Here is an 11,144-nt window from a genome sequence, read left to right as displayed (position 1 = left end):
TCCTTTGGATTGCGTCTCCTTTCACTTTTAAATGGAATCGGAAACTGTTGCTGAAGTCTGTGTTACTTTGCAGCTGCCTTTTGTAAGAAGCACTTTTCCCAAATAATAATAATAAAAAAAAAACAGAAAAGCAAATTCGTTTTCAACTTTTGCAACTCCTATATTTTAGTTACGTTCCCATGTGCTCTCGATTTTGTCGTAATAGCGGTTTTCTCAAATGTGGGCTGCAAAAAAACCTTTTGCAAAATTTAGGATGAAAATGTGTTTCCTGACCTCTGCATCCAGTTTCGAGTCACCAGTAACAATTGATCATCTGGATATTTCCATCCCCCTCATGCTTAATATCAGCATATAGATTCAACTAATTGCAATGTTATAGAGAAGAGAGAAGCTTTGTATGAGAGAGACCCCCCAAAAATTTTTTTGGAGTAATGGCATGAGACCTATGCTTTAATCCTTGCCACTGAATTGGGAGTAAAACGTGTAACGTCAGGTTGTCCCTTTGTAGCCAATGAGACCTAACTGCCTTAAATCAGAAAATGCTGACCTAATCTGTGTTTCAAAGGCAGGTGCTACTATCAAAATGAGTGAGATTCATGAAGATGTCGGGTAAAATGTTTCCCCTAGGTTGAGGCATGTGTTCAGACACACAAGTATTCAGAGATAAATTTGGTGGTATAAACTGTTGAAATTAGTACAGTGCTATCTGTTGACATGCTGTATCCCTTTTCATAGGCATTTTGTGCCTCAGTACACCTTTCAGATTATGTGGTCATCCGTAGTAGTTGCATGAGAGTGCCTTGGAAGGATGAGAGAAACAGCCTTATTTCAGGCATTAACCCAAAAAACACTCCCAGAACAGCATACAGATTGCTAAAAAAAGACTCGCTCTACCCTCAGGCTGAAAACAGTCAAAGTGGTTGCAATTCAGTTCACATGTATGCACAAACTGAGTCATGAGAAGTGGTGGTGGGGTGAACAGCAATTGCCTAATTTATTTCTTTTCTCCCCCCCCCCCCATTGATGTCGGCAGCACTTTTTACAACTTATCAGCAACAGTAAAAACTAAATTTTTTGCAGGTCACAGATTTTCATATCCACTGTAGCCCAAGCATTATGCACATGCATAAACTATAGAGGCAGAAGCATGAGCTAGCTGTCCTGTTTATTTGGGGACTTTGCTAATGTGGAAATAATTAGGTGGATACAAGTGGCTGTCACTGTTGCTGGCTAGGAGGGCCTTGAGCTACTCCAGCAATTCTGTGTGGGGCTCCCTTCACATGTGGGATAACCAGTCTCATTCTTATTTAACCAACATGCTTAAGTCTTAAGTAATGCATGAAGGGGTTAAGACCATAGAGCAAGATATCCTGTCAGGCTTAGCCTAGGTCGTTCCCCTTCACCTTGGGAGGAGGTCTACCTGAGAAGCTCAATGTGTGAGGTCCGAACTGGTTTCTCCAGTTCAGACCGCGTGGCTCTCTCAAGCCACTCTTGAGTTCCTAAACCAATAATTATTACCAGTAATAACTTTCACCACCTTGGAACTAAACTAAGAAAGGCCTCTGCAGCCTTTCTGACTGATGTATGTAAAAGCATGTGAATCTGACCTTTGGAGAGTTTGTAAGTAAACCATTTTTAACATACTAAACATGGTCTTTTCCTATGCTGGGAGAAGAGGCAACTATTTTGGAACTCACATAGAAAGTCATATTTTTAAAGTCTTAACAGCCTATATTTCCATGCCTTATGTTGCTGCATTGCTTTGTGGTTTTAAATCTCTGCTGGGGTTCTCTCACCAATGAGCCCCAAACTTGGATCTTGCAATCCAGGAATTCTCCTTTCTATATACCGTATTTTTCGCTCTGTAAGACGCACCAGACCACAAGACGCACCTAGTTTTTGGAGGAGGAAAACAAGAAAAAAAAAATTCTGAATCTCAGAAGCCAGAACAGCAAGAGGGATCGCTGCGCTGTGAAAGCAGCAATCCCTCTTGCTGTTCTGGCTTCTGGGATAGCTGCGCAGCCTGCATTCGCTCCATAAGACGCACACACATTTCCCCTTACTTTTTAGGAGGGAAAAGGTGAGTCTTATAGAGCAAAAAATATGGTACTTATTTATTCCTGAGCCAACATCATGCACTGATAACGGACAGAGATTTCCGTCCCTCATAAGAAGAGACCTCAAGGTCACAGCATGAAGTTGAGACTCCATTGCTTCCGGACAGACAGAAAGAAAGAAAGGGAAGTACTATTTAACATATCATTGTATAGAATCCACTGCCACAGGATGTGGTTGTGGTTCCTGTCTTAGATTTTATCCTCCTACATTACTCTATGCAGATGCTCAGTGCATGAGAAGGACAATGGCTGATGTATTTCAGGCCCTATGGACAAACTTGCTTGAGGCAACTGCCTGGCAAGAGAATGTTAGACTAAATCACAGGTCACCAATGTGGCTTCTGTGGAACCCACAAAACCCGAGCCGTCCCCCCTTGGTCATGAGATGCTTAGGGTGATTACCATTTTCTCCCTTAGTAAGTGCATAGGAGGAAGTTGGAAGAGTCATGTTCTTTGCCACTTCCTCTCTCAGATCTATGGGCTTTCCATAACTCAAATTCTACTGAATCCAACTTTCACCCACATCCCACAAAAAGTGAATTGTGTGCAGATGTGCTCTCTTCCACTGGTTCTTTGTGCGGGGGGGGGGTAGAGGGAGAGAGAAACGACACCCACTGCACTCGCTAAAAACTCCAAATGTGCCACAAGGCTTAAAAAGAGGCTGGTGACCTGTGGACCAGATGCCCTCTTAGGCTAAACCAGGGATGTTCTTTGATAAAACTTGTAGTAGATGTAAAACAATATTACACATAGTTGGAAAACTCTGGTGTAACAACTTCAGTTGATTCAAATTTCCAAAAGGGAACATCATATAAACGCTTTTTAGTTTGAATTGTTTGCCATCAAAGGAAAGGAGGAAAGGAAACAGGCACACAAAAATCCCCCCTTAAACATCTTCATAAAGGCTAGCCATTGATGGCAAGGAGAGGTAGGGAGAATCCTAAGAAAACAGACAAAAAGACCAGTCAACTGCCCTCGATTAATCAAGTTTCTGAGATTGCTACAAAAGCACTGGGCCGCTTGGTAAGGGAGTCATCTGGGATGCAACCATTCAAAGCCATTCTGTTAACATTTCACTACATGGGCTGCCAATGGTTGTCAATGGCACCACCAATTAGAAGCTAACATATACAAGAAGAGATTGTAGTGACTGGCAAGTAAACACACCATTATTTTCCACAGCCATTGGTAGAAACAAACAGACACCTGACTGGACAAAAAATAGTTAACTGTCCACTTAAGCAAATGGTTTCCAATAGACCTTCCTTCTCTTCAACTGAAAAGGTAGCACTGCCAGTCTCAGCCACTGCGACCCGTCAGAACAAAGGGTGGCCTCTGCTTCTGAAGAACGACACGAAGTCGAAGTTGCCTGGCTGAAATGTTATCAAGGTGGCAAAATGAGGCTAGCAGGGGGATTCTCCTAACAAAAGCAGGCCCCAGGAATCGCCCCTGGTTGCTTCTTCTCCTTGAAGTACCTCATCAACATGAGCAGTTGGACTTCTCATCATCCCAATTAGAAACCACTGGCCTGCTGTCCAGATGGATGGTATCTGAATAGGCAGCCTCGCCATGCAGCTGCAAGGTGTTCCTGGCCATCAGCTCTTTAGCCATGAGGATGAAGACTTCGTCAACATTCTGGGCCTCTTTGGCGGATGTCTCCAATACAGCAAGGATGCCTTGCTTCTCCGCTAGAGTGCAAGCATCTTCAAACAGGACTTGGCGCTTCTCTGCTTCATCTGACTTGTTCCCTTTGAAATGGATTAAGAAGGTTTCAGTGACATTTAGGATACATACATCAAGCAGCGTGGGTCGTGGTTTATTTATGTACTTCAACTATTTGCGTGCCATTCAACCACAGCTGTCTCTAAGTGGCGTAAAGGAGACATGCTGCAACAAAATTTAAACTGAGTTACGACTATCAAATCAAAGTCAGTCCCCCATGATATCTTTGTGAGGAAGCTGGTAAAACGTGAGTTGAATGAGGTAACTGTTAGGTGGATTTGTAGTGGTTTGAACCCAAATAGGACTCATTAATGATTCCTTGTCATCCTGGAAAAAAGGGACAAGTGGGTTGCTGCAGGTTTCCCATTTAGTTCCATAGGATTTACCTACTCACAAGTACTATCTCCTAACTTATAACTGGATCCTTAATGCAGTCAGTTGAGTCTCTTCTGACAAATGGGAAAGTCAGAAGTAATCACCGGGTTTCCACCCTTAGCATTTAGCCCAGACACGGAGGTCCAGCTCTGAGGGCCTTCTGGTGGTTCCCTCACTGCAAGAAGTAAGGTCACAGGGAACCAGGCAGAGGGCCTTTTTTGTAGTCGTGCCCGTCCTATGGAACGCCCACCCATCAGATGTCAAACAAATTAACAACTACACAACTTTCCGAAGACATCAAAAGGCAGCCCTGTATTGGGAAGCTTTTAATGTTTGACATTTTGCTGTGTTTTTATTATGTTGGAAGCCACCCAGAGTGGCTGGGGCAACCCAGCTAGATGGGTGGGGTATAAGTAATAAATTAGTAGTAGGTAAAGGTAAAGGACCCCTGGACGGTTAAGTCTAGTCAAAGGCAACTATGGGGTTGCGACACTCATCTCACTTTCAGGCCGAGGGATCTGGTTTTTGTCCACAGAGAGCTTTCCAGGTCATGTGGCCAGCATGACTATAAACCACTTCTGGCGCAACAGGACACCATGACGGAAACCAGAGTGCATGGAAACACCATTTACCTTCCCGCCGCAGCAGTACCTGTTAATCTACTTGCACTGGTGTGCTTTCAAACTGCTAGGTTGGCAGAAGCTGGGACAGAGCAATGGGAGCTTACCCCATAACGGGGATTCGAACCACCAACCTTCCAATCAGCAAGCCCAAGGAGCTCAGTGGTTTAGACCACCGTGCCACCCATGTCCCTTAGTAGTAGTATCCTTCTGAGCTCATCCATTTCTCTTGGTTCTCTCTTCCTAGTTCAGAAAAAAGGACTATGCATGCTTGCTTCAGCTTTAAAAATAAATTTCAAAATTAAAGACCAAGAAAAAGTAGATAAGTTTAAACTCATGCTATTGGTGGTAGAATTTATCACCTACCAATCAACATCAGGACCAGGTTGGCAGCACCATATTTTTCAATCTCATGAATCCAGTGAGGAATTGACTCAAAAGTAGACCTCCTGGTCATATCGTAGGCAAGAATAGCCCCATGGGCACTGCGATAATAACTCTGGGTTATAGTCTGGAAGCGTTCTTGACCTGCTGTGTCCCACACCTGTATCTGAAAGGTAGAGTGGGGGTGGGGAAGATACAGTGAAATAAAATTAACTTTCTCCCAGAGACTGATCCTTCAAGTCAACCTAAGTTTACTGAACAGAAAGAGCAGTGAGTTGAAATACAGTCTCCAGACTGCAGTCATATTTATCCACAAACACATTTAGCCCACAGTCAACTTGCAACTATCCTAGGCATTGCCATCCAAATCTACAGTTGATCACCTTCTTAATCTATTTACAGTGCAATCCTGTGGGCCTAATCAGAAGTAAGGCCCATGTGTGCTCAGAAGGACTTGCTCTCAGGTAAGCAGGTAGTCTAAAGTTATAGCCTAAATGATGCTTAAGTTGATCAACATGAATTTCATTATTTCCAGGACTTCCATTTATTTCAGCCTCCTTGGGAAATGAAGACGCCATCTCTTACTCTTCGCTTACTCTTTGCACAACTGTGTGTCCTGCTTCACATTTTGCTAATTCAGAGCTGGGGACCTCTGGTCCATGAGTCTATTGAGACCCACCAGGCCTCCTGTTTGGCCTGTGAGGTTGTTTTGGGCAAGCCATGCCCACCTGCCCACGCCCACCAGTGGAGAAAGGAGGCTGTGCCACTCACCTTCACTTTCTTGCCGTCAATCTCCAGCGAACGTACTGTGAAGTCCACTCCAATAGTGTTTTGCTGCTTTGCGTGGTATTGCCCAGACTTGAAGCGATGGACCACGCACGTCTTCCCCACGTTGGAGTCTCCAATCAGAATGATCTTGAACAAGTAGTCAAAAGCCTCGTCCATGTCAGAACTGGAGAAAGCCATGATCTTCTGGAGCCCTGAGCAACTTGGCCCTAGAAGAGTGTGAGCAACAATGAGTGCAAAGAACAGCCAGACTCCTAATACCATTTAATTAGTAGGAGTTTACGTTCTTCCTGATCATGTTGTACCATTCAGCAGAGATACCCAAAGCGTGTCAGTCTGCTGGCGGAAGTACTTCGCACTGCAACATTTCATAGCCGCACTCCCTCTTCCTACTGTTTACTTGTCTGTTTATGTATTTATACGCTGCACTTTCATTAAAAAATAAATAAATATCAAGGCAGTATGAAAATAAAATCAACAGAAAGCATCCATAAAAACATGAACAAATACCAATTGGTTGAAAAGGGAAAATTCATATTGCAAAGTCCTTTTGAAGTAATCTGCAAGAAGGGAGCGATGGTTGCTGCCAAACCTCCAGTGGCAGGGAGTCTCACAGGGCCTGTCGCACTAAAGGCTCGGTCAACCAAACCAGAGGAGCGTGAGGAAGCAGCTGGAGTGGCCCAACAGAGAGCTCACTGATCAAGATGGAGCATAAGGAGCAGTGGCGTAGCATGGGTTGTCAGCACCCGGGGCAAGGCAAGTAATTTGCGCCCCCTAACCCGTGGATTTGCGCCCCCTAACCCTAACCCCCAGATGTTGCGCCCGGTGCGGCCGGCCCCCCCTGCACCCCCCACGCTACGCCACTGATAAGGAGACAGCCCTTAAGGTACTTTGGTCCCTAGTTGTTATTGTTATTTGCAGCTACTGATAAAGACAATGGAAAAATTTGCCTAACTACTGAGTGGCAAAGGAGTGTGTGGAGTTTGCTAGAGGGCTTTCATTCTACCTCCAGCAGGTCAGGTTTTCGTAATGACAGGGTTTCAAGTGGCAGCCTGGCTCTGTCCAGTTCAGCCCCATCTTGTTTAGTAATAAACTTGTATAGGCCACTGGAGCAGTGTAACAGGGAAATCATACCTTTTTAGGTTTAAAGCTGAAGCTGGCAATGTAGCCTGCAATCCTATCAGGGCTGGCCCTGCCATTAGGCAGAGGGAGGCAATAATCTCAGGCAGTAAATGCTGATGGACAGCAGAAGGCAGCCTGCCCCGCTACCTTCATTCTGAGCCCCTCAGCCATTCCTCTGATTTTCAAAATCAGAAAAACTTGCTTTCTCCATTGTTTCTCATTCAGACATCTTTCTGTCCATGGCTGAAGACCTTAATTTCCCTAGCTCCCATGTCCCCCTCTAACCCTTAATTAATGATGCTCAACTTATCAGCATTTCCTACCCACTTACTGAACAAAAAGCAAAACACCAGCATAACACTGGACTACACTTCAGGGTTGTCGTACACTACTCTAACTCCCCCCTGCCCTGCAGCGAAGAGGTAGCAGCAGCATTGGGCAACCCACACTCTCCACTTAAAGCCCATTCAACACACATTAAAAACACATGCCTTTCCCAAAAACTACACTCCCCAAGATGCTTTGGGGGAATCCCTACAGTTGCTATGTGTGTTGGATGGGCTTTGAAGGGATGGTGTGCATTGGCTGTCGCCCCACAGCCCCAGTATGGGTATAATAATAACAACAGACATCATCTGCATTGGCAGGGTAAACTTTAATCCTGCTGCCTGTTATCTTTTGAACTGGAGGTGCTGCATGTTGTGCCTACATAAATCTGGGGCCAGGACAAAGCAGAGTGATATGCAGTAGATTTGCAAGGGTTTCTGTCTCTCAGTTGTTTAGCAATGGCAATCAAAGGTCTAAAACGCTGTGTCTTTTTTTCTCTTCTTTTATATGCAGGTCATTCTAGCACAAGGATTTTCAAATGCAGCTAGTTTTCAAATTACTGGGTTAGGGTGGGCAGATGGGGGTCCCACTCTCTTAGGTACTGTGGGCAGAAGTTGTGGTGATCAGGGTTGAGGCTTGTGGATTTCATAAAGGCCCTTCTACTTCTCCCCACACCACCCCAAATAATTAGAGCACTGGATGCACTCGGCAGGTAGCTCATCCCCCTAAATCACCACTTTATACCTAGTTGCCCCAGCTGACCCCAAACCGCCATTTTGCACCCACACAGTTGCTTCACCTCAGGGGTTTTTTATAGTAAAAACTAACATAGATCACACAAGCCTGAGATCTACTTCTACCTATGCTAGATGAATCACCCGATAGCATGGAGCAACCTCTTTATCATGACACTCTGGAGAAAGCACGATTCATATAATCCACAGTACTAAGAGAGAGGTCAGCTTTTGCTGGGAGAAAAATTAGAACAAGTAGGCACTGTCTTGTCAGCGCTACTGTCACAAAGAAGCTATTCTCTCATGGTGAGCAGATATCTTTTTACACCCAAGGACAACAGGTAGAAAGTGTGCATTTATAAGTCATTAGGACCGGTATGAGCGGCAGAGAGAAAGAGCAGTTTTCCCAGCCCACACACTCCTGTATTTTCCCTTCCTCGGTTTATCAGTAACAAAGAGAAACCTTTCTTTCCAGCGCCTGCCCCCTTGCAGAACTGCTTCCTCGTTATCACAGCGAGCGTAACATCGAAGCCACCATCAGTTCCCCTTTCCACAATTCCTCCTTTCAACTCTTGCTCCAGCAAAAAATTCCCTTCCTCAGACCACAGAAGGGACAGTCATTGCTCAATGCAGTAAAACATTAAAACCCTCCGCAATATCTTAAAGCAGTAGTAAACCTCGACACCAACTTTTGTTCACCTGTTGTTCACCCCTTTTCTCTTACCTGCACGGCCAGGTATAGCTCTCTTTGTATTCCCCTCCCACCTTTCCTGGGCTTGCTTGCAGCCTGATGGGAAATGTAGTTCTACAAGTTCAACGTCTTCAAGCTATTCTGTTTATAAAATGAATCTTACCCAACTCAGTCCTTGAGCTTTTCGTTAACTACTTCGTTGAAGCACCAACCCCCAGAGAAGCACTCGTATACAGCTGTATATGAAAGCCACTTCCTAACTCAGTGCAAAGGAAGTGTTGTATTTCTCTGAATGACATGAATGCTGGAAAGTGAATCATTGTCAGGCAGTCATAAAGAAACCAACAGCAACATTCTGCGCTTGGCCACTAAGAGGTAAGTGCCACTGTTTTTCAAGGGATGGGGAAGCTTACCCCTAGGTAAGTGGATCCAATACAGTGGTACCTCGGGTTAAGTACTTAATTTGTTCTGGAGGTCTGTTCTTAACCTGAAACTGTTCTTAACCTGAAGCACCACTTTCGCTAATGGGGCCTACTGCTGCTGCCGGAGCACGATTTCTGTTCTCAACCTGAAGCAAAGTTCTTAACCCGAGGTACTATTTCTGGGTTAGGGGAGTCTGTAACCTGAAGCGTATGTAACCTGAAGCGTATGTAACCCGAGGTACCAGCCTTGGGCATTCGCAGGATTGCACTACACAAAGAGTTTAAGTCTGCACAACTTTCTCAAACAGGATCAAAAGCGAGAAGCCACTTGTGTTGAAAGTACAGAGAAGTAAAGCACAGGCCTGATATCTTAAAAGAAAAAACTCAACTTCCTCGTTAATTATCCAGTCCAATCCTATACATGTTGAGTCAGAATTGCTATTGCAGTCAGTAGCTTGTGCTTTCAGGTCCATAGAGCCTTGCTTTGGTAACGATGCTGCTTGCATTATTAAGCCTAATTTACTACTAACACCAAATATGCATCTGGTTTGGCTATACATTTAAGAATAACAATATTCCCCCTGCAAACTGCACTGAGAATTTTTCTCCCACAGCAGTCAAGTAACTGATACAGGTCTCTAGACTCCAAGAGAGAAGCAAGCTGTCAAATAATTAATAAGCTATCCAGAAGAGAACCATTGTTCAAATCTAGCAGCAGAAAGAAACTATGATATCCACCTTTTCTTCCTGCTCTGCACATTCTGTGGGTTTTTTCTCATGCCAGCACATACACCTATGGGCGATGCCTACTGAGGTTCTCACTATCTAAAAATGGACTGAAGCTCTGTCAGGTGGAGGCTGGAGCCATTCCTTTTGCTGCATGTCCATGTCAGGAAAAAGCAGTGCCAGTTGAAATTCTGCCTTTCATATATCACTGTTAGGAGCACAGAAGCCTTGCAGGGGTGGGGGAATGGGACTGTGGTATCCCCCTAGGATGAGCTGTTTAATCTCAAAAGGTAAAATCCCTTCTAGCACAATAACTGCAGCAAGAGTAAGAGGGTTTTGTGTGTGTTTTTAACAGTCCATTCACTGGCTCCATTTCCATTCCTATTGGTAAAGATTTCTGAGCAACTGGAAAGTTTGCACCTCTCAGAGATGCATAGCAGAAGGCAGGCATTCCACAGGTAGAGATGCAGAGATGGAGACTACTTTAAATGTTGTGAGGATCCTATGCTCTTAAATGGGGGGGGGGGTGTTATTGGGTTGTTGTTTTTATTTTGATTATGTATTTTGTGGTTTTATATTTTTATCGTATTCTGTGAACCGCCCTGAGACCTCCGGGTATACGGCAGTAAATAAATTCAAACAATAATAATAATAACAACAGTAACAACAACTAGGTGGATTTCTAAGTGATAGGCAGCTATTGAAACGTACAGGAATTTTTAAAAGTTTGTTGGAAATGTATCTCTTGTTAAATTCCTATTCTTACTCCCGAATAAATGAGCAAGATTTGGCGAGGCGCCCTCGCCCTCCCAGCTTCTGGACAGTGGCAAAATGACAGCCCGAACCTATGCACGTTTACTCTGAAGTCAGTCCCCTTCAGTTCAACGGGGTTTGAGATGGTGGTGGTTGTTTTGTAGTTAATCGCTGCTTTGCTCCCCGAAGGAAACAGGCAAAGGCTTTTCCAGCCTCGCAGGGGCACTGCGCGGCCCGATCCCACGACGCCACAACGCAGCCCATCGAAAGCAACTTAGTGAGCTGCCGGCTCTGGCGGCAGCAACTTCACCGCCGCCCTCGCGAGCTTAAGAAGCACGCGGCAGCAGGGAGGAGGAGGAGGAGGA

The 11,144-nt window shown here is 44.7% G+C and overlaps 1 protein-coding gene across 5 annotated transcripts; it reads right to left on the bottom strand.

Moving 5' to 3' along the window:
• Nucleotides 1-2,924: 2,924 nt before the first annotated feature.
• Nucleotides 2,925-11,118, bottom strand: RAB19 (RAB19, member RAS oncogene family). Of its 5 annotated transcripts, none has more exons than XM_082240651.1 (4): nt 10,738-11,118; nt 5,990-6,213; nt 5,201-5,384; nt 2,925-3,865 (listed from the first exon to the last, which is right to left on the bottom strand). In XM_082240651.1, the coding sequence occupies exons 2-4, from the start codon at nt 6,182-6,184 to the stop codon at nt 3,597-3,599; spliced, it is 648 nt and encodes a 215-aa protein (XP_082096777.1). In that variant the 5' UTR covers nt 6,185-6,213; nt 10,738-11,118; the 3' UTR covers nt 2,925-3,596. The 5 variants fall into 5 exon arrangements, with proteins under 5 accessions (XP_082096777.1, XP_082096778.1, XP_082096780.1 ...); XM_082240652.1 differs by having other exon boundaries at nt 10,793-11,118; XM_082240654.1 differs by having other exon boundaries at nt 10,886-11,118.
• Nucleotides 11,119-11,144: the final 26 nt, after the last annotated feature.

This window comes from Podarcis vaucheri, assembly GCF_965113315.1.
Source record: "Podarcis vaucheri genome assembly, chromosome: 10".
In the NCBI taxonomy this organism is placed as follows: Eukaryota; Metazoa; Chordata; class Lepidosauria; order Squamata; family Lacertidae; genus Podarcis; species Podarcis vaucheri.
This window is presented reverse-complemented; position numbering and strand designations above follow the sequence as displayed.

Coding starts and splice junctions, on each gene's coding strand:
- RAB19 (XM_082240650.1), bottom strand. CDS start 10,060: ATGTGCAGAGCAGGAAGAAAAG. Junction 6,214..10,038: donor GTGCAGAGCAGGAAGAAAAG/GTGGATATCATA, acceptor ACACTCTTCTAG/GGCCAAGTTGCTCAGGGCTC. Junction 3,866..5,200: donor CCTGGTCCTGATGTTGATTG/GTAGGTGATAAA, acceptor TCCATTTCAAAG/GGAACAAGTCAGATGAAGCA.